The 22,899-nt window shown below is 58.8% G+C and overlaps 1 protein-coding gene across 2 annotated transcripts; it reads left to right on the forward strand.

Moving 5' to 3' along the window:
• Positions 1-1,536: 1,536 nt before the first annotated feature.
• PLOD1 (procollagen-lysine,2-oxoglutarate 5-dioxygenase 1) lies at positions 1,537-21,959 on the forward strand (the record flags this gene model as incomplete). Of its 2 annotated transcripts, XM_084243410.1 has the most annotated exons (20): positions 1,537-1,612; positions 2,946-2,993; positions 6,132-6,223; positions 7,205-7,335; positions 7,762-7,925; positions 8,949-9,061; positions 9,283-9,346; positions 10,789-10,886; positions 11,400-11,501; positions 11,971-12,102; positions 14,300-14,421; positions 15,375-15,479; positions 15,817-15,942; positions 16,229-16,370; positions 16,934-17,047; positions 17,687-17,752; positions 18,340-18,444; positions 19,550-19,696; positions 20,353-20,478; positions 21,804-21,959. In XM_084243410.1, 20 exons carry the CDS (start codon positions 1,537-1,539, stop codon positions 21,957-21,959), a joined length of 2,229 nt encoding a protein of 742 aa, XP_084099536.1. The 2 variants fall into 2 exon arrangements, with proteins under 2 accessions (XP_084099536.1, XP_084099537.1); XM_084243411.1 differs by lacking the exon at positions 2,946-2,993.
• Between the last annotated feature and the right edge of the window lie 940 nt (positions 21,960-22,899).

The following is a 22,899-nucleotide window of genomic DNA, read 5'->3' on the forward strand; positions in this document are numbered from 1 at the left end:
GGGCCCTCACCAATTGTATTCATTTATTTATGCGTAGATTTAACAATGAAATCGCAGGAGCAAAACCTCCTTTGCTTCAGACGTTCTCTTTGCCTCCATGAAGGTAGATTCGGTACTTAGCTGGGTGTGTGGGGTGTGTGTGGGGGGGGGGTAGGGGCGTGGGGTGGGGGCTGTGGCGGTGAGGTGCTCTCTGCATTTGCGGCCTCCAGGACTGTCTGAGCGGGTGTGGACGCCTCTGCGCACAGCGCTGCCCACCCCGGGCTCCGATCCTGGCGGCCCTGGGTTTGTGGGGGCCAGCGAGATGCTAAGAGCTGACTCTTGCTGAGGACTCGTCACCGGGTGCTGGCAGCGCCTCCAGGTAACAGGTAACATTCACTCGGGCGAGGCCCAAGCAGACGCCGTGGGAATCCCCAAGTCTCAGGTGAGGAAACTGAGGCTCGGGGTTATCGACACCATTAAGGCTCGGCGTGGAATCCGGGGTAGGGGCGTCGCTGCGTCCCCGTGGCTTCCAGCTACCCCTGCGCCAGGGAAGGCCCCGGAGAAGGCGGCAGGACCCGGGGCAGGACCCAGGGCAGGACCCGGGGCAGGACCCGGCGCAGGACCCAGGGCAGGACCCGGGGCAGGACCCGGGGCAGGACCCAGGGCAGGACCCGGCGGCGGGACCCGGGGCAGGACCCGGGGCAGGACCCAGGGCAGGACCCGGGGCAGGACCCGAGGCAGGACCCGGAGGCGGGACCCGGGGCAGGACCCGAGGCGGGACCCAGGGCAGGACCCGGGGCGGGACCCGAGGCAGGACCCGGGGCAGGACCCGGGGCAGGACCCGAGGCGGGACCCGAGGCAGGACCCGGGGCAGGACCCGAGGCAGGACCCGAGGCAGGACCCGAGGCAGGACCCGGGGCAGGACCCGGGGCAGGACCCAGGGCAGGACCCGGGGCAGGACCCGGGGCAGGACCCGGGGCAGGACCCGGGGCAGGACCCGAGGCAGGACCCGGGGCGGGACCCGAGGCAGGACCCCGGGCAGGACCCGAGGCAGGACCCGGGGCAGGACCCGAGGCAGGACCCGGGGCAGGACCCGGGGCAGGACCCGAGGCAGGACCCGGGGCAGGACCCCGGGCAGGACCCGGGGCAGGACCGGGCGGCGGGACCCGGGGCAGGACCCGAGGCAGGACCCGGGGCAGGACCCGAGGCAGGACCCGGGGCAGGACCCGGGGCAGGACCCGAGGCAGGACCCGGGGCAGGACCCCGGGCAGGACCCGGGGCAGGACCGGGCGGCGGGACCCGGGGCAGGACCCCGGGCGGGACCCGGGGCAGGACCCGAGGCAGGACCCGGGGCAGGACCCCGGGCAGGACCCGGGGCAGGACCGGGCGGCGGGACCCGGGGCGGGCCGGGAGAGGCCCCGGCGCGCGGGGGGCGGGATGGAGCGCGCGATCCCGCCCCCGGGGCGGGCCCCGTGCGTGGCAGCGGGACCGCCGGCCCCGTCGCGAAGTTTCCAGCCTGCGAGCGCCGCGGAGCCGCCGGACACCGCAGACCCGGCCATGCGGGCCCCGCTGGTCCTGGCCGCGCTGGGCGGGCTGCTGCTGGCCGCGGCCGCGGGCGACGCGGAGCCGGAGGGTGAGGCGCGGGCGGCGGGGGGCGGGCGGCGGGGGGGGGGGGCGGGCGGGGGGGGGCCGTGCCGGGGCCGCCTCCGCAGACCTGCTGTCCCGGAGGCCCGGGCCCGCTGGGGACCTGGGGTTCCCCACTGTCCGCCGACTCGCCGGCGCCTTGAGAAATCACTTCCCCTCCGCGCAGCCGGGAGGCAGGGAAGCTGAAGCGGTCAGCCCGGGAGGCCCCGTGAGTAACCGGCTGGTCGTGGTGACAGTGGGGGCTATTCACGGAGCGCTTCCTCTGGGCCGGCACCCCCAGGCCGATCCACCCCCCATGTGCATCCTTCCGTTACCCCCTTCTCCAGCTTGACAAACTGAGGCCCCAGAGTGTGTGTCCAAGACCGCGGAGTTTGTGGACCTGGGAACCAGGATTGACCCCCCGGGTGAATGTGGTTCCAGAGCCCAGGAGGGAGCCACTGGCCTTCTCAGCCTTGGGGATGAGGGCCCCTGCTGCTACAGAATAGGGGTGCAGGGGGTGACGCACATTGCAGAGCTGTTTTTTGTGTCTGCCGTCCCCCTGCCAGATGGGTCTTACTGTCTTCAGGTTGCACATGAGGAAACTGAGGCCCAGAAAGGTGCAGTGACTGCCCAGGGCTGTCCTGGACTCCAGGTCTACTGCTCCTCCTTCATCCGCCAGGGAGGTTGGGTTTCAGACTGTGCCCCACTGTCCCGAGTGGGTGCTACTCTTCTCCCCAGTCGTCCCAGTGTGGGTCATCTCCACGCCTGCCCAGGGAGCGTCTGTGAGCCCCAAGGAGGGCATACACTGTGGGTGGGTAACCCCCAAAAAGCAGAGCCCAAGAGGCTATATGACACCCTATTCCCTTAGAACCACCCTCCTAGAGAAACTGGAACCAGAGAGGGTAAGAGAGTAGTTAGCAGTCCCTTGGACCAGGGGAACCCCCTTTTCTTGAGTACTTCCTTTGTGTCAGGTTTTATCCAACCAAAGCTTGGTATTAAAGCCAGTGGAGCTTAATCTCTGAGAGGCATGGTCTTCTAGCCTGCGAAAGTGGGGCCCTAGTGCCTCACCCCTAGAGTTCTTATAGGAGCCCATGGATGAGGCCTGTGGCAGGTTCAGCTCAATGCCTGGCCAGTTGGGCCATTGTCAGTGCTGTCTGCTTTTGGAAGTATCACAGCAGGGTAGTCAGATGGGTGAAAAACTCCAGTGAAGGAGGTGCTAGTCTGGTAGTATGTGCAAAGGGCCTGTGGCCTGTGTCCACTCACCCCCAGGAACCCTATCATAGCCTTTTCCTCCTGGACTTCTCTTTCACCTGCCTCTGCTGATGTAGGCTCCCTCCACCCAGACCATCCCAGGAGAGAAACTCCAGCTTCCCACGATGAAGCCCAAGGAGGTCAGTTGGAAAGACCAAATTGATACGAGACAGCAGGTGCCCTGACCCCCAGCAGGTGATGGGAGGGGGCAGAGAGGACAGGAGGCAACCCCTGTAGAGAGTGTGGGATTCAGGGTGCTGGCAAAGTAATCCAGGTGAAGCACCTAGTAGATAGTAAGTAGGTAATTGATGGACAAGAGGTGGCAGGTCCCCAGGCTTGGGCCTCATGTCAAGTTGCTGTTATCAAGGTGTGGGCCAGGCCTGGTAAAGGGAGAAGGAGCAGGTGTGCACTGGGACTGCACCTGCTGGGCAAACCGAGATTGCACAGACCAGGACTGATCACATAAGGGAGTGTGATTAAGGAGGGCTTCCTGGAGGAGGTGGCTTGGTGGCACTTTAGGGAAAGGAGTAAGTTTTGCAAGCAGCACAAGGGAATGGGGTGCTGGCTGGGTTCACTGCTTTCATGGGGGTGTCAAGAGGTGATGTCAACCTCTGTGGCAGTGACATAGAGGGGAAGAAGCCTTGCGTTCTTTGCGATGACCCATTGTTTTGCAACCATCCAGGCTGGGTAGGTTCATTGTCAGCTGTCACAGATGAAAGGTAACTTTGGAGCCTTTGGTGGATTTTTGCAGGTCTTTAATGCTGAATCAGGGGACAGGCCAGCTCTTGCTCAGTATTTCTGTGGCTGCCTCCTCTCTCCTAGTCCGGCCTCTCCCACATAGCCCCTAGCCGCAGGTGTCCCAGTTAACATATGCGCGTGCCCGTGTTCCCTAGGCTCAGGTGTCCATGATTACACGTGTGCGTGTGAGACTACAGGAGCTGGTCATAGATGCTAATGGCAGGAGGGCGGGAAAAGCCCACTAACTTCATTTACCCTCCAGCCATCTTCCAGGTCCCTGCCCAAAGTCCAAGGACCCGGGAATGGGCTGGACCAAAGCTTTCCGATTGTGGCTGACATCAAAAGTCAGTAGGGATGGGAAATCCAGATTCCCGGGCCCATCTCAGATCTGATCCTGGGATCCAGGAATCTGGCTTTTGTATCCTCCCTGGTGATGCTGAGATGCAGGCAGGTAGGGGATCCTGTGCGGTCCTTGGCGAGAGAGGCAGCCCTGTGTGGCCCAAGGATCACAGGCTTTTGGGGCAGCCCAGTGCGGACACCTGGCAGCAACCAGGAAAACAAGACTGGCCAAACAGGATGAGGATGGGGTGGGGGACCGGGCCTCGTCACCACCTCAGCTGGACAACTTCCTTAGACGGCTGGACATACCGACGGTCTGGCCACTGTCCCAGGCCTGGGCAGTGTGTGCAGAGGTGAGGAGCAGGGGCTCCTGTCCAGGTGTCTGGTGCCCGTGGGCAAGTTTCTCCCCATCTCTGAGCCTTGTTTGAACTGTCAAGCAGGAGGTTAGTATGTGTGAAGTGCTTAGCACCAACTCTGGGTGACTCTGGGTGTGGAAGAGTTCACGCAAGGTTACCATCCTGTGCTGTTCCTCTGGAAGCAGGAGCTGGAGAACAGAGTCTCAGACTCAGCACGCCCCTCTCCCCCGCTGCCTGGCTTAATGGAGAATCCAGAATCTTACAGACACGCTGCACTCACTGGCTTTTTCTGCCAGAGAAATGTGACACTCCTGTCCCAGCAGCTCCAAGAGGATCTCGGGGCTGGTGGCTTCCAGGGGAAATTGAACCGTGGTGGCAGGAGTTGGGGGCCTTTCCCCAAGTGTGCACAGCAGTCCTCCTTCCTGGACTGAGGGCATGGTGGTAGGGCCTCCCCTCTCCACACCTGCCCAGCGAATCCACTTGCTTCTGCCCCAGGAGCGGATTCCTACCAATCCCTGCCCAGCTGCCTTGGCGCCAGCCCCCAGCTCTGGGGCCAGCAGCTGCCCCTGCCCTCAGCTCAGCTGGTTCTGCCCAGCCAGACCCCTTTGTTCTTCTAGCTCTGCCCCACTGCCTGGGGTGGGGATGTGAGAGGGCCTTACCTGCTGGCCTGGCTACCTAGTGGGTCTGCTCACCAGTCCCCTTAAAACTAAGGCTCACCCAGAAAACAAAGATGAGGCGGGGTCAGGAGAAACCTGAGAAGTCTTCTCAGAGGTGGTGGCCGAGGGAGGGATCACTGTCACTGAGCCTGGGACCTGCAGAAAAATTAGAGAGAAGGAGCTGTGGTAAGAGGGCCAGACCCCTGGCTAGGCCAGAACCCCGGCTGGAGGAGGGCCCACTCACAGAGGGGGTGAGAGGGCACCTGGGCCTATGGAGGGAAGGTTCTCGAGTGCCACAGCGAGGAGCTTGCTTCTCACTAGTCAGCACTAGTAATAGCACTAGTGTGTGCCAGCGCCCAGCTATGATTTACACACCCGATCATTTAATTCATCCAGCAGCCCCGGGAGGTAGGTTCTTGTCTCCCTATTTTACAAGGGGAAGCCGAAGCTCAGAGAGAGCAGGGACTTGGTTCAGATCACTCAGCTGGTAAGGAGCAGAGCTGGGAATCTGATGAGGTGGTCCAGCAACAGAGCCTTCCCTTCTAGAGAACACAGCCTCAAAATCTGATCTGAGAGCACCTGTCCCCGGCCTTCCAGAAATGTTGTCTGGGGTTGCTGTTTCCAGCAAGTTCTCTTGCAGAGGTGAACCCACACCGCACAGCCCAAGAGAGGTCCCTTGCTAAAAAGTTGTACAGCTGCTCTGGCCAAAGGTCAGGATTTCGGGTTGGCTCCCATTCCTGCCCGATTCTCATTGGTTCTCACGGAGTTGGAAGAAACCAGGGCTCAGCAAGGGAGACTGTTGGGATAAATCAGCCTGTGCCTGTCCCCGGGGTTAATGTCCAGCATTGGCCAGAAGAGGCCCTGCTGGAGCTCAGCATTTGGGGCACATCCTCCCTCTATTCCTGTCTCTATGGAGGTCGGGCCACCTAATAGCCCCAGAGACCCAGTCCCACATGCCAGGTGCAGAAGCCTCTGTTCCAGTGGCTTCCTTCCGTGGCAGTCAGATACCAGGTAGCTGGAGCCCTGGGGAGGGGTGGGGAGACCCACGTCCCTGCTCTGTAGTAACCAGCTGAGCCATCTTAGGTTGGTTGCCTGTAGTGGGTTGACTTGAAGCTGTGGCTCGCTCCTACCTGCATCCTCCATTCCTATCCCCTCACTGCCCCCCACCCCCGCCCTTCTCTGTCCCTAGACAACCTTTTAGTCCTCACGGTGGCCACGCAGGAGACCGAGGGCTTCCGACGCTTCAAGCGCTCAGCCCAGTTCTTCAACTACAAGATTCAGGTAAGAGGCTCCCTGAGTAAGACCCTGAGGGTGGGGTGGGTGGTGGGGAATCCAGTTTCCTAACTGTCTTGGGGCCCCAGGGAAACTTCTCAAAGTCTGACAGATGAGGCTGAGTTAGGAGAAGCAAGCGGGAGAGGAGCTTAAGCGAAGTCTGGGAGGTGGGGATGGGGAGACGATGAGACTGGAGACCTAGGTGGAGGTGTTCAGCGTCAGAGCTCAGGAGGCTGACGTGGGTGTGTGGCTGGTTTAAAGGGCCCAGGAGTCAGCATTGGCCCAGCTCCCCCCAGGGGATTTTGGGAGGGCCATAGTTGGGAGATCTCACCTGTAGAAACACCGCTCTGAAGAAACACAGGCTAATGCCCCACCTGCCTCTGTGTGCAGGCCCTGGGGCTGAGCCCTGCGGGGAGCCATTCCTCCATTTAGCTGAGTGTGTCGAATGGTCCTTGTGTCAGAAAGAGTGGAAGGCACTGAGGGTAGAATGATGGACAAGACCAGCCACGTCACTGCCCACATAGCTTGCAGTCTCATGACATTAACCAGAAAGAGTCATCAGCTCACGTGAATGAGGGTTGAGGTAGAGGACTGCTTCAGGCATAGCTGGACCTAGGAGTTCAAGCAGCAGGCTCGGGGCTTTATCTTTCCATCTCTAGGCCCTGTTTCTTGCAGGCATGTTCTCTCTCTGGGGTAACCACAAAATAGCCTTTCCTTCATTTTAACAGAGCAGACCCAGGGAGGACTCCGATGGATCTGTCGGTGTGGGGGTGGGCACGAGGGTTGGGACGTTCTGATTGGCCATCAAGCTCCCATGACCATCTAGGAGTCCCCTCCTCACACATCTTATGGAGGATTTTTCCCACTGTGACAAGGGGAGGTGCTGGACAGACAGAGGCAAAGATGTTCACTGCTCAGGCAGGGGGTGGATATGGCGCAGGCAAGATAGTTCTTCACCAACAGCCTACATTGAGGGGCCTTTCTCTGTAGTCACTGGGCCTGGGGGAGGACTGGCCTGGGAAGGAGCTGTCGGCAGGCGGAGGTCTGAAGGTGCGGCTGCTGAAGAAAGCTCTGGAGAAGCACGCGGACAAGGAGAACCTGGTCATTCTCTTCACAGACAGGTGGGTGGCTGGGGGCTTCCTGGGCGGTGCCTCTTGGCTGAGAGAATATTCTAAAAGGAGGCCCTCTCTGGACATTGGGGGTGAGGGGGATCACTCTAGCTAAGATTGCCTGCAGTTTTCAGGGGTCTGTGGACCCCAGGAAAGACCCCCCTAGTGTTAGTCCATTCACATTCCTGGTGAAAAGATGAGCAGGGATCCTGCCCAGGTGTGGTTAACCCTGCCTTGAGCTGAGAAGGGCACTGGATTGGGGACCCTCTCTCTGCCCAGGGTGGGAGTAGAGACACAGTGGGCAGGGCTGGGGACACTGGGCAGATCCAGTCCCAAACTGTGGTCATTCCTAGTGCTCACTCCGCCCCCCCCCTCCTCACCCCTGCCCGGCTCTTCCCTCCTCACCCCTGCCCTCTGGGCTTCTCCCTCTGGCCACAGCTATGACGTGGTGTTTGCATCTGGGCCTCGAGAGCTCCTGAGGAAGTTCCGGCAGGCCAGGAGCCAGGTGGTCTTCTCGGCGGAGGAGCTCATCTACCCCGACCGCAGGCTGGAGGCCAAGTACCCAGCGGTATCTGATGGCAAGCGGTTCCTGGGCTCAGGAGGTGAGGAGCCCGGTGTGGAGTGTGTGGAGAGGCGGCGAGCTCCATCCTCTGCCTTCATGAGGATCCACTTGCTGGATGTCCATGGAGCTGTCAGGTCCCACACACAGGATGTCCCGGGTTGACCCAGGCTCCCCGCTCCTCCTCACCTCGCCAGCAGCCATGCATCCATACAGGACAAAACCGGAAGTCCCGGGTCCTCCCTTGCCTTCCCCTCCCCTCCCAGCGCATATGGGAGTCATGTTCTCAGAAGGTCTCGGAAACTCCCTCTGTGTCCACACCCCACCCACCTGCTCCTTGCTGTCTGCACTTGCCTCCTAACTGCCCTACCAGCCTCTCCTCCTTCTAGTCCATTGTCCAGCAGCCAGATGCAGACCCACTCACGTCACTCAGTGGCTTCCCATCACCTGGAGAATCAAATCCGCAGGCCTCTATCAGCCTTGAAGGGGGCCCCGCCCTGGCAGCCACTCTTCCCTGTTGGCCGAGAAAGTTAGCACAGCCAGATGGCCTGGCCCTAGCCCGGGTGTTCAAGCGTCCCTTGGGGTGCCTCCCCCCCCATGGCTCCCCACCTTCTCCATCTTCTCTCACCAGCAGGCACCGTGGCTGGGGTGCTCTGTGTGGGCTTTCCCCTCCGAGCCCCCAAACACTGTGTGGCCTTGGCCTTTGCCCTTCTCTAGGTCAGGTTTCCTAGACCTATATATTCAAGATAACTGTAGAAGAGCGCTCCCAAGCCTGTGTCCCAGCGCCCTGCTCTCCAGGGGGGTCTCATCCCTTCGTTCACTGCCTGTGCCCAGCACTGAGCTGGTGCCCTTCAGTGCGCACTGTTGGTCTTTCTCTTTGGACCAGCTGAGAACCAAGAGGCATTAACGGGCTCTACTTCTAGCTGCTCCACTCATCTAGGGGGACTTCTAAGGGGACGCAGCACTGGGGGTGAAAGTGGGGGGTCCATGAGGAGAGGCTGGGAAGAGACCCCTGACCTTGAGGCCAGAAACTAAGTGTCTGTCTGTGTCTCCCCTGCCAATGCAGGCTTCATCGGTTATGCCCCCAACCTCAGCAAACTGGTGGCCGAGTGGGAGGGCCTGGACAGCGACAGTGACCAGCTCTTTTACACGAAGGTCTTCTTGGACCCCGAGAAGAGGGTGAGAGGCAGAGGGTGCGCCCGGTTGCCCTGGGAGCAGCCTGCCTGGGCCTGAAGCCCTGGGTGGAGCTTCCTTCCGGTACCCCCAGTTGCCCTGGTGTAAGCTGGCAAAGCGGGTATGGGGAAGGAAAGTAGCAGAGGTTGGAGGGCAGGTGCTCCTGGCACAGTGGAGTCCTCTGCCAGGGTGTGTCCCTGCTGCAGCCCCTGCCCTCTCTCCTGCAGGATCAAATCAATATCACCCTGGACCACCGCTGTCGTATCTTCCAGAACCTAGACGGAGCCTTGGGTGAGCTGCCCCTATGGACAGGGGATCCTGAGAGGGGTGGTTAGACGGAGATGAGGATTCCAAGCTGGGCCTGAGCCCAAGCAGGAGAACCAGGCTGGCTCTCTCTGCCCTTGAGCTGGAGGTTGCCTGCCCCATCCTTAGCCCCCAGAGGCCATCAGGATAGCCTAGAGGAGAACTGTGTGTCTTCCGGGGGATGAGAATAGTGGGCCACAAAGTCAGTCCACAGACTCTGGGGAATACCAAGGCAGGAGGGGCAGCTGCTCAACCTGGAGGGGGTGCCAGGCCATACGCACAGCAGGTAGTTGGCCCTGCCCTGTAGCCCTGGGAGGCTGCTTCACCTCCTTCCCCTGCCCTCCCACCTCCCAGGTGAGGCTTGGGGGGGATAAGGGGTGGAGGGCGCTGAGGGTTGGCACTGAGCTGGCAGGGAGGCAATGGATGACTTTGGAAGCAAAGAATGGCCTTTGAAACCTGCTCTGGGGCTTGTCCCCGTCATAGCTGGTGGTGATGTTGCTTTGCCATGCTCTTGCTGGGTGACCTCAAGCAAGTCTCATACACATATAGCCACACACAACTACACACATGCACATATGTACACACAAAAAACACCCGCACACACATACATGCATACACTGCATACATGCACACATACATACACACTACACACACACACACACACCCCTCAAGCTTCATCTTTAGAAAAGAGATGTTGGAGCCGATCACTGATGGGTGATTTTCTGGGGACCCCTTTGAGAAGCTGAAACAACCTAAGGTTCCTTTCCCAGGAAGGAAACCTCCCACCCTTTTGCCTGTGGTTTCTGGAAGCACAAGAACCTCAGAGAAGAAGCTGGGTCCTAACCACCCCAGGGGCAGGCCAGGAGCTTGCACAGGGGGACTCCGCCCCACGACCACCCACCAGTACAGGCCTCCCAGCATCTTCAGAGGCTTCTGGGCTGGAAAGACCCCTCTGCCTCCCATAACTGCCCCACAGGCTGCTTCCCACCCCATGTCTTTCGTGCAGATGAATGGGGTCATGCCGTGAGAGGGCTCTCACTAGGGCTGAATCACCCTCACATATTCTCAGGGCCCTGAGACCCCCTCCCAGCCCCTGTCCCTGGGGCTTCTCCGAGGGTGTGTGAAGCTGGGATGATTTAGGACACCACCTTCTCCCATCCCCCCTCCAGCTCTGATGAGCAGTCACAGGCAATAGCTGGGGCGGCCTTGGAGGCCATGGTCACACGTGCCAGGCAGGTGCCAAGTGTTTCTGGACACAGAATCCTCCCACTCTCACCTGCACTTGACAGAGGAGGAAACTTAGGCTCAGAGGAGTAAAGTGCCTTCCCAGACCACACCCTGCTGCTGGGGAGCGAGGACATGAGCCCGGCCTGTCAGCCCCTCCACTTGGCCTGTGGGTCTGATGCAGGGCGTTGCTTTCTCACTCCCAGATGAGGTTGTGCTCAAATTTGAAAAAGGCCACGTAAGAGCCCGGAACCTGGCCTACGACACCCTCCCCGTCCTGATTCATGGCAATGGGCCCACTAAGGTAGGGAAGGGCCCCAACCTGGGGGGCGAGGGGAGGGGCCAGAGCCCAATTCTACTTCTCCAGCAGCCCCGTAGTTTCTCTTTGAGGCCAGAGCCACCCACGCAGGTCCCGCTGGCAGCCTCTGACCTCACACCTGCACCTCCATCCCTGACCCTGGTTGACAGTGATGCCCGCCCAGCCTGCTGGGCCCCGTGATGCTGGGCCCCACGGAGGAAGGGAGCATGTGAATGCCGATTGCCTCACTCTACCGAGAGCCCCTGGGTTGCAATCTCTGAGGGTGTGGGGCCCAGAAATCTGCATTTTACAAGCGCCTAGGAGATTCAAAGAGGAAGGAATCCCCTCCCCCCCCCCCCAGCAGTATTGCTCTCCAGAGGGCCAGAACATTCTTCTCAAGACCTACCCACAATGAAGACATGGTGCCCCTCCCCGCTCCTGTCCTGGCCCAGTGAGGTGTGACCGGGTGCTGGTGGGTGGGGTCCGCCGGCCCCTGCTCAGATCCTACCTCTCCAACAGCTTCAGCTGAACTACCTGGGCAACTACATCCCGCGCTTCTGGACTTTCGAGACGGGCTGCTCTGTGTGTGACGAGGGCCTGCGTAGTCTCAAGGGCATCGGGGTGAGGCTGCGACGCTGGGGTCTCCTTCCCCTGGTGGGGAGGGGCGGGAGAGTCAGCAAGTGGCTATTGTCTTTGGTGGGAGATAAAGGGGTCACCTCCCGGAAGCTTCAGACTGCATGTGGCTCCCACTTCCCACAGATGCCTAAGTTCCAGTGCCTTCTGTCAAGTCCTTGAGGCTCTTCTGCAGCTCCTGCCCCAGTGCATGAACCTCCTCATTTATGACTCACTCTAAACCCCACACCAGCCACTTGCTGAGAAACCGTCCCTGGCCCCCTGCTTGGACGCTGGGCTTCTGCTGCTCCCAGCCGGGCAGGGACACCCCCTGCTTGGAGCTTCCCAGCCCAGGCCCCTTCCTGGTGAAGTCCACACACCACCTCTGCCTCTGGCTCCCTCAAGCTGCCCTAGGGACTCAGCAGCTGGGCAGTGGCTGGGCACTGCCAGACGCCTGAGCCGTCCTCTCCCTGTGCAGGAAGAAGCGCTGCCCGTCGTCCTGGTCGGCGTTTTTATTGAACAGCCCACGCCGTTCCTGTCCCTGTTCTTCCAGCGGCTCCTGCGCCTCCACTATCCCCGAAAGCAGATGCGGCTTTTCATTCACAACCACGTGAGTGGTGTGTGCGTGGAGGGTGGGCGTGCGGCTTGACACCTCTGAGAAACTGACCTAACCAGGTCAGCCAGGCCACGTGGAAGTAGGCGGTGGGCTGCAGCCCAAATTACTGCCTTGACTCTGGAGTCAGGCTGGCTTTGAGTCCCAGCACCGCCCCTTCTATGGGCTGTGTGGCCTTGAGCTTGTTCCTTGACCCCTCTCTGCTTCAGTTTGATCATCTTTGCAATAGGGATCGTAATAGTATTGCCAAAGAGAATTGCTGCTGGGGCTAAACAGGTCGCTGCATAAAGCACATAGAAGAATGTGCGGCACATAGTAGGTCTCTTAGCACGGCCATGTCACTGTTAGTCTCTTTGGGTACGTTGAGAACAGTTTCCAATGGGGTGAATTTCCCTACCATACATCAAGCTTTACACAGCCTGCAGGGTGTCCAAGAATTCAACTCAAGACTGACGGTGGAGATGGTGGCAGCGCCCACAGGTTAAAGGCTCAGTCTTAGAAGGCTGCCCCCGGGCCCCCACCTGCACCGGACATGCCACTTGCCAGCCCAGGTTGTTCCCTGTGTCTCTGGCCAACCAGAGGGCCCCACGACCTCCTTTTTGGGTTCGATTAATTTGCGAGCAGTTTATGGAACTCAGAAACATTTTGCTCACTGGATCACTGGTTTATTATAAAGAGATAATTCAGGAACGGCCAGTAATGAAGCAGAGGTGTGTGGGCACAGCTCCCACGGCCTCTCCTGGCTCGTCCCATCCCAGCTCCTCGGTGTGCCCAGCCCCCCACCCCCACCCCAGCTCTCCAAAGCCCGTCCTTTGGGGATTTGCAGGGGCTTCTGCACGTAGGCCTGATGGACCCTTGACTCCACTCTGGCCTCTCTCCCTTCTCAACAGAATGGTGGGCAGGGCCGAAAATTCCAAGTATCTAATCACAGCTTGGTGATTCTGTTGACCAGCCACACCCAGGAGCCACTGAGAGTCACCTTCTTGGAACAAAAGACACTTCTGTCACCTGGGCAATGACAAGGGCTTCAGGACCCCTGTGCTGGCAGCTTTGGGCAGAGGCCAAGACACATTTTTTATTATCAATATCTCACTTTCTCCCTGTCCCAGTCAGTCCTGCCTGATTTGATAGAAGGATAGTCAAATTGTTTTCTTTCCTGACGTGTCTTCCAGGGAACTGGGGCAGGCTGGGGGTGCTGGAGGCCTGTGATTTGTGGGGAGCAGGCCTGCAATTAGCTTCCCTAGCTCCTTTCCTGCCTGTCTCCCTAGGGAGATAAAACCCCACCTCTCAGCTTCTGTGTACTGATTTCTCCACCTGGGAGGCCAGATACATTCCAGATTCTGCCTCTCCGTCCAGGTTCTTTGTTTTATTTAAAGTCTTCTCAGCTTCCTCCTCTCGGGGGGACCTCCCCACCAACTGTCTGCACCCGTTGGCTCTGTCTCTGCCTGTGTCACAGACATCCATTCTCTCAGCTGTGCAGACGCTACAGGGAGATAGGAGAAGACCCTAGGCCTTGCCCCTGGGGAGGCTTGCAGCTCCCCTGGGGACATCGGACAGCACACTCACGAACTGTGGCTTTGTGCAGAAAAAGAAAACGTCCCAGGCAGTGTTGGAGGACCTACTGTGTGCTCCATTTGACTTTTCGGCTCTTGGCAGTGACCTGTGAGAGAGGCATGGTCCTCTCCTGCCTTACAAGGGGGAAAATTGAAGCTGAGGCAGGTGAGGGCCCTGGCTTGAGGGCCATGGGGCTAATCCCGGTAGAGCTGGGAGATTAGCTGAGGACCCTGATTTCATTTGTAAACCTCCCCTTTCCTCTTCTGCAGGCAGGTACTGGATGTGGACTATTGTTTTTCATTGTTTCCAAGGATCACCTGGAATGTTCGGTGACAAAGCAGCCCCTGGGCCACGCCCAGTCCAGCAAATCCATAATCCTGTGTGCGGGGCCTGCTGTCTTGGTGACAGAAGCTCTGAGAGGCCTGCGGGGCTGACCTGGCCAGGGGGACAGTCACAGGATGGCCAGAGGGGGGCGCTCCAGGCCTGAGGTCTGGCATGGGCAGAGGTCTGGAGATAGGAAAGCAATAATAGCCAGGTTGTGCCAGCAACGAAGGGGCGCGGCCTGCAGTAGCAGAGGTGTCCATGGGGTGGCATCAGTATCCCCATCCTCAGCACCGTGCCCCCGCCCTCTGCCCCCCAGGAACAACACCACAAGGCCCAGGTGGAGGACTTCCTGGCAGAGCACGGTGACCAGTACCGCTCTGTGAAACTGGTGGGCCCTGAGGTGCGGGTGTCGAACGCGGATGCCAGGAACATGGGCATGTGAGTTGGGGACCAGTGGGGGCTGCGGCTTTCTCTGTTGCTAGCAGAGAGGCCGTGGTATTAGGAGCACCAGGCAAAGTTCAGACATTCTCTGGGGTCTCCAGCAAGTTCCTCTGGGCCTCAGTGTCCCCATCTGTCAAATGGGGAACCCTCCCTGTCCTGTACCTAGGAGCTGGAGGTGGGGAGGGACTCAGCAGCCCCCTTGGGTTCAGATGGCAAATCAGATGGACCAGAAGTAGATACACATGAGATTTGGAGACATGTCGATTACCCCCCCCCTTTATTATTAAAACAAACAAGCAGCTTGTAGTGTGAGACCACCCAGGCGGAAGTCAGCACGCCTCTCTCCGGGACTGGCTAATACCTCTGCTGATTCCCACTCAGCTCTGCTGCAACAGCACCAGTGAAAACTGTTTATGGACGGCCAAATCTGAATTTCATATAATTTGCACATGTTCTTTTTTTTTTTTTAATTCCCCAGCCATTTAAAAATATAAAACCATCCTTAGCTCCAGAGCCATCTGAAAGCAGGCAGTGGGCTGAATTTGGATCAGAGCAATGAAATACATCTTTGAGGCTCTGGCACAAGTTACCAAACCCCCTCCGGAAAGGCAGAACCAGCTTAATCCCAGTGCCAGGCAGTCTAGGAACCTGTCTGTGGGCCACGCTATCCCCCAGCACTGGGGTTCCTGGGCCCTGTGGGCTTTGAGAGCTCACCCTGTAACCTGGGGTTTGGGTCTTGCAGTTAGAAGGGACCTTGGAGGCTGCTGGGCCAACCCACCTAGGGCTCGCCTGGCCTCTATAAAGACCTGGTGATGACAGGGGTAGGTGGGAGTGCAGAGGGCAGCTGCTGGGGTATCAGCGGGGTCCTGGGTGGGGATTCTAACATCAGAGCCCAGCCCTTCTGACCCTGCATCTGCTCCCCTCCGCCCACCACACCCCTTCTTCTGCAGAGACTTGTGCCGACAGGACCGTGGCTGCACCTACTACTTCGGCGTGGATGCTGATGTGGCCTTGACCGAGCCCAAAGCCCTGAGACTGCTGATCGAGCAGAACAAGTGAGGCTGGGGGTGGGCTGGCCCAGGGTGGGAGCCCCTCCTCTGCCTGATGCTCCGCCTCTGCCTCCTCTTCCACCTGGGCTTGCCCAGCCTGGCAACCTAGTCTGGGTGTGGGATGGTCCCACCTTCCTCCTGCCACTCCCTGGCTACCCTGTGGGGTAGGTCCCCCTACCCTGCATGATACCACATGGGCCAGTCCCCCTCCAGCCTGGCCAGCAAGGTGCCAGGATTGCTCTGCATGCAGGCTGAAAGATAATACCCTCCCCTTGCCCTACCTAGTTAGGTCTCTCCCGACTCCCAGCAGGCAGGGCTCCCACTGAGGTGCTCCCTTCTGCAGGAATGTCATTGCCCCGCTGATGACCCGCCACGGGAGGCTGTGGTCGAACTTCTGGGGGGCACTGAGTGCCGATGGCTACTACGCCCGCTCTGAGGACTATGTGGACATTGTGCAGGGGCGGCGCATGTGAGTACCGGGGTGGGCACCCTCATCTGTCTCCCTCCTGCCTTGCAACTCCCTCCTCCAAATTCCCGTGCTGTTGTCCTCAATTTCCTGTCTAACCTGAAGCAAGAAAGACCAAGGTCAGACATGCAGAATTTCCTCACAATTACCTGAGCCCATGTCATGGGGGGGGGCAATTAGCACTATCATGCCCTTCCAGCTTGTGACCCCCCTCTCTATCTGACTCCAGACCCCCAGCCCATGACCCCTCATGCCAGTGCATGACCCTTCCATCTTCTCTCTCCCTCAGTGGTGTCTGGAATGTGCCCTACATCTCAAACGTCTATTTGATCAAGGGCAGTGCCCTGCGGGCTGAGCTGCAGCAGGTGGACCTGTTCCACCACAGCAAACTGGACGCCGACATGTCCTTCTGCGCCAACATTCGGCAGCAGGTCAGCGGGGCTGGGCAGTCAGAGGAAGCCCAGGGCTGGCATTGGGGGCCGCCGGTCACCATTGGGCCTGGAGCTTCTGGGATCCCAGTGGGTTTGCTCAAAAATCGCCAGGGCCAGGTGAGACCCAAGGGGCACTGGACGAGGGGGCCAGTCCTCAGGGGTCTGTGGGATCATTTTAGCTGATCCAGTTTTCAATGAACTTTCCATCTGAATGTAATATGCCCAGGAGACATCCTTACCCTGTCTCCCCATGGTACCCCCTGTCTTTTTGTGATTATTTTCAAAAATAGGACAGCATGGTAATATTTCTCCCATGCCCCAAACTTCAGGGTCAGAACAGCAGCCTTGTCTTTTATGCCTTTGTTCTTTCATGCCCTGCTCCATCCTCCAGGAAGCCGTCCTGGATTGCATCCCAGTACTAGACTGTACAGGGAACCGGAGAAATCTGTCCCTGGTCTTGTGAACTTGAACTTCGGGGACAGAGGAGGCTGGAGCCAGGCCCCCAATGTGGGGGTATGGAGGGGAGGGGAACAGGTCTCTTCTATCCTGCCTTGCTCTCCCAGGATGTGTTCATGTTCCTGACCAACCGGCACACCTTTGGCCACCTGCTTTCCCTGGACAACTACCAGACCACCCACCTCCACAACGACCTCTGGGAAGTGTTCAGCAACCCCGAGGTGAGACCCTGGTGGGTGGGCAGGGATAGGAATGGCTGGGATCCCACAGGACACCTGCCGCCCTGAGGCCCAGGGGGCTTGTCATGCAGGATTCGGTAAGGAGAGGTTAGGGCTGGGTCCCGGTGAGGCTGGGGTTAGGGTCAGAGAGACAACACCATCTAGTGGAGGAGGAGCCAGGCCAGGGTTTGTGGCCCATGGCTGTGTCTTGAGCCTCTCAACCTTTGGGGCCTCACACCTTTTTTTTTTTTTAAAGATTTATTTATTTATTTATACAAGCACTGGATACAGTCAGAAGCGCAGGAGGGTAAGAGAATTCACCAGAGCCAGAGCGGGGAACAGAACAGGCAGACTGACGAAATACAATGCTGAGGGGAGCAGTGGGCGGCAGGAGAGGTCTGCGCACCATGTGGGACCCTCGCCAGCAGCCGGGGAACGAACTGGCGCTGCAGAGGCTGCGGGCAGCTTCACAGCCCAGCGCTCAACCGCTGCGCCACCAGAAGGGGCCTCACACCTTTTACCACTGTGCGGGGCCTGTGGGGAGGAACCCCTTCTTGGAGCAGTCTGTGGAGTTGAGCAAGGGGTGAGCCCCAGCTGGCCCGGTCAAGCCTGAGGACCCCGCCCACCTCCCTCTCCCCACAGGACTGGAAGGAGAAGTACATCCATGAGAACTACACCAAGGCCCTGGCAGGGAAGCTGGTGGAGATGGTAAGGACCAGGTGCCCTCTGGGAACAAAGCCACCTGATCCAGGGGCCAGGGGAATAAAACTAGCTATGGAGGGCAGGAGGGGCAGCATGTTTCTATGTGCTGGCAGTGCTTGGGTGGGAATGGGCAGCGGGATGGCCCCACCTTCCCCTTGGTACTTTCCACTAGGACCTGGGGCCTGGGCCTGGGGCTTCTTCCCAGGCCCACGCAGGAGATAGAATGTGTGGTTTCAACTGAACTGTGGCCCCTGTGTTAGAAGCAAAGAGCAGGAGGGTCTCTGCTTCCCCTGCAGCCCATGGGCCTCTGCGCCCTCGATGCCCACATGCCTTCCTGGCATGGCAGCCCTGTAACCATCGCTTGAAGGGCCAGCTCTATGCTTCCTTCTCCCTCTAGCAGCTCACTCAGTCTATCTAGCATCAGCCAGACCTCTGCTCCAGAGGCATCCAGGAGGGCCCACAAACTAGGCTGTGGGGTGGGCACAGACACATGAGGACCCCATCTGTAGCCAGTCCTCGAAGGCTGGGGGGCAGGGGAGGATGAGGTGGGGACTCCCTGGACCCCTATGACTGAGTTCCTGCCCTCCCCCCAGCCTTGCCCGGATGTCTACTGGTTCCCCATCTTCACAGACACGGCCTGTGACGAGCTGGTGGAGGAGATGGAACACTACGGCCAGTGGTCTCTGGGGGACAACAAGGTGGGACTTGGGGTGTGGCTGGCCCTCCACCATGCCCACTTTCTGGGCTCTTTTCTGGCAAGCAGGACTCTTTAAGTGGGGTGCTGACAGGGGTGCCCAGGGGCCCTTAGAAGTAGAGGGGTTGAGAAACCGGACTGGCGCCTTCATCCCTGGGCTGCTTTGCTTCCCGGTGAGTTGAGTGACCTTAACATGCAGGTGTCCGGCGTTCAGTCCCTGGCTTGTTATTCGAAGAATTTACCTTTCTTCCCCAGATTGGGTGTGGAATGGGGGGATAAGCAAGGGTGGGATGAAGAAGCATCCAGAAGCAATGTCAGTGCCCAGTTCACCTGACAGCGGAGCAGGTGGCAGGGAGGAAGGGAGAGGCTGGAGGAGGAATCCTACACCTGCACTCACTTTGGGAAATTCAGGCACCATTTTTGAAGGCCCATGAGCCCTTGGGTCTGTGTGCCTCAAGCCATCTAACCTTGACCTGGCAGCTGGACTTACCTGTGGTACTGGTGAGTGGCCTCATCTACATACTTTGCTGACCGAAGCTAATCTCAGGATGCAGCAATGGCGTAGCCCATGTCGTTGGCTGGGGTCTGGCCATCCTTGTGCCCCCGTGCTGGAGCCGATCCTATGCATTAGTTTTCTATGGTGTGTAACAGAATGACCCCACATTTAAAACAATACCCACTTAAGATCCCCCAGTGTCTGGTGTCAGGAGTCCAGGTGTGGCCAGCTGGGGTGCTCTGCTCTATCTCAGAAGCTGCCTTGGATGTGTCTGCTGGGGTGGGGATCTCAGCTGAGGCTCAGCGTTCTGGTTCAAGTTCATTGGCAGAGTTCATTTCCTGGCTGCTTAGAATTGAAGGCAGCTTGCTTCTTCCAGGCCAGAGGGAGGTGGAGTCTTTTTCCAGATCCAGCTTTAAAGGGGTCCAGGCTCACCCAGAACCATCTCCCTTTGGATTAACCCAGAGTCAACTCACTAGTTACTTCGCTACATCTGCAAAACCTGCAGTCTCACCCTGTGGCGTGCACAGGCCAGGGGGAGGGGCGTGGAGACAGGGGCTGGGAATCTGGGGCCTGTCTGTAGAACTCTGCCCACCACCCCTGTGGTCACTTGCAGGACAACCGCATCCAGGGGGGCTATGAGAATGTGCCGACCATCGACATCCACATGAACCAGATCAGCTTTGAGCGCGAATGGCACAAGTTCTTGGTGGAGTACATTGCCCCGATGACGGAGAAGCTCTACCCCGGCTACTACACCAGGGTGGGCATCCTGGGGAGGATGAGGGAGATGCCTTCCTGGCCTTGATAGTTGGTCCACGAGTAGGAATGACGTCTCCCGTGGGGCAGGGCCGTGGGGTCTAAGGTCTGGGGGGACTCCTTGCCTCTTTCCTCTAGCCTCACCCCTTTGTCTTTAAATCCTGCCCACTGAATAGGCCCCCAATACCTGCCCAGCGTGCCCATTCCTTCCCTCGGTTCCTCTGGCTCCATCACTCATTTTTCTGTTGACTGTCTTGGACTTTGCCCTCCCGGCCTCACGCAGTCGCTTTTCGGTTCCGGTGGTTTCTCCACGTGTGCCTGGGCACTGCTCCCAAGGAATCACCGCCTGGATTGTTGCCAGAAAGAGCTGTGGGGATTAGCATCTGCCATCCTCCCTCCCTCCCCCGCGCCATCCTGCTCCTCCCTTCTCCCCACTGTTCCTCTCTTCCTCCCTCCCACCCCATATTCCGCCCCCCCCACCCCACCCCAAGAACCTTTTCTGTGCCAGCCACTGTTCTAGGCACTGGAGGGCACAGTATGAACACACCTGCTCTCAGAGAGCTGACAGCAGACCCGACGGGGGGCTGCTCTGCACCCCCTGCTTTCCTTGGCCCGGAGGCCTCTCTTTGACCCCCATCTCTTTTCTCTCTCGGGGCACAGGCCCAGTTTGACTTGGCCTTTGTTGTCCGCTACAAGCCTGATGAACAGCCCTCGCTGATGCCACATCACGATGCCTCCACCTTCACCATCAACATCGCCCTGAACCGAGTTGGGGTGGATTACGAGGTGAGCAGGGTACCCCTCGGCCGGGGGGCTGGCTGGTGAGCAGTTTTCTGTGTGGTTGAGGCAGAGGGCACCGGAGTAGCAGAAAGGTGCCAGGTCCTTCCTGGAAGTGGTGGGTGCAGGGCACAATTTGTCAGCAGGGGGAGGGCTCTGGAGACAGCAGAGTAGGTGCATCAGAGGGTTGGGGTCAGTCTCTCTCTCCCTTTCTCAGCTCTGTGGCCTCAGGCACATTTCTCAGCCTCTCCATTTCCTCCAGTCTTAATGGAAAACTTAGCGTGTCTTCCAGAACTTGTGAAAGTTAAATGAGATTGTCCAGGTAATGGTTTCCCCCTAGTAAGCACACAGGAATGACAGCTGGTAGCAATAAGGAGTGTGGGGTTTTCCTCATTCTTGGAAGATGGCTGCTTTGGGAGCAGCAGGTTCAGGGTTGGCAGGGTCTGGGCACAGGCATGAAGCTAGAGAGGCCTCAAGCAGGAAGATGCAAGGGTGGGGAGGGAGCAGCTCTGGGAGCCTCAGGGTTCTGAGGGAAGCCGCTGGTGTGCCCAGCTGGGCAGCTGGGCATTCACTCATCTACTCCTTAAGCTACAATTTTTAAAGAGATTTTTGGGACATAACTTTGCCAGGTGCTATAAATGAAGCTGGAAATGAAGAGCTTACAGTATACCAGGGGCCCTTAGGGGCAGTTTTGCTTTTTGGGTGATTCTGGCTATATCTGAAAACATTTTTGGTTGCCCCAACTGAGAGGATGCCACTGGCATCTAGTGGACGGAGGCCGGGGACAGCTCCCCGTGACGAGTATTGTCTGCCCCGTGGTGGTGATGCAGGGGTCCACGAGGCCCATCCCTACCTGCTCGACAGCCTGAATGCACTTGGCACCTCTGGCCCGCGCCCTTACAAACAGTTACGCAGGTAGAATTCCTGATATGTGCATTTTGCCGCAATGTAAAAAATCATCAGGCTAAAAATGCCCATAGTGCTGAGGCCAAGAGACCTGGCCCTAAGCACTTACTTGTATCATCTCATTTAATTCTCACCCTGTGCATTTAATGCTCCTTTTCCAGAAGGGGAAACTGAGGTTCGGGCTGGTCACCAAGTTAGTGAAGGGTCCATGTAGCTGACATTTGCCCAGGGCGTCCTGGGCGCCAAGGCTCTTGATCTCTCAGTGTTGCTGAGTGTCGATGTTGGGCAGCTTCTGGCTGTTACCCCACAAGCCTCCCAGGTGGGCTGTGCTGAGGGTTGCTTGGTTTGGGGGGCTTGGAGGAGAACATGGGTGGCAGTGGGGGATGCCCCCTTTGCTGGCGGGGGACTTGACACTTCCTGTCTCCCAGGGTGGGGGCTGTCGGTTCCTGCGTTACAACTGCTCCATACGTGCCCCACGAAAGGGATGGACCCTCATGCATCCCGGACGACTCACGCACTACCACGAGGGGCTCCCCACCACCAAGGGCACCCGCTACATCGCCGTCTCCTTCGTCGATCCCTAATTGGTCAGGCCCAGCCACCTCGGACCTTTCCTCTCTGCCAACAACCACTGCCCAGCAGCCTCTGGGGTTCAGGGTCCTAGGCAACCCCGTGCAGCTATCACCAGGCTCTTGACCTCTCACTGCTCTTAGAGTCACTGTCGCCCTGGAGAGTCCACACCCAGCCGGCCACAAGCCAGAGACAGGCCCACCTCTTCGACTGGGGCCTTCCTGGTGCTCTGGACAAGCCCGGGACACAGTGTTCACTTTCACTGCTTTGTAGCAGCTCGTCTTCTCACCCAGTTTGCTGGGGACCCAGCCACCCTCCTTCACGTCTTGTCTGGGCTGAGGCTTGAGCAGAGCAGGGTTTCTGCAACAGGAATCCCAGAGAGACCCCAGAGGCGAGCAGCCTCCTCCTGAGCATCCCCAGGCAGAGCTGCAGCCCATGGCCTGCTGCTGCAAGGTCAGGGTGGACACACAACTGGGTCAGACTCAAGTCCCCTCCCTGGTCCTGGGACTGCTGAAGGCCCTTCTCCGTGGCTTCTGTCGTGGGAGCAGAATGTCCCCCTGGAGACAGTGACTCAGAAAACCTCCTGGAGACAGGAACAGCATCACTGCCACAGTTGCATCCTCTACTTGACCCTTTCTGGGGGGGAGGGGACTGACATGTCCACACACTGTGCTGTGTCACCCTGTCCCGGATGCCGCCGGAGAGGGGGACAGTCAGAAACAGGGAAGTTTCTATTAAAGGTTGTTGAAACCACCGAGTGGGAGGTGGCCTGGGTGGGGCCGTCTCTGCAGCGAGAGTTGTAAGATCCCATGATGGGCAAACGAGGCTGTTTCAGCAGATTTGGTGACTCGGGGTGTCTTAGCCCAGTCACAGGTGGTCTCCATGGCACTTACATGTCTTGTACGTCCTCACCGTGAGCCAGCACATGGCTGCCCGGGCCAAGCTGCTTCATGT

Source organism: Talpa europaea (genome assembly GCF_964194135.1).
Source record: "Talpa europaea genome assembly, chromosome: 9".
NCBI classification, from domain to species: Eukaryota; Metazoa; Chordata; class Mammalia; order Eulipotyphla; family Talpidae; genus Talpa; species Talpa europaea.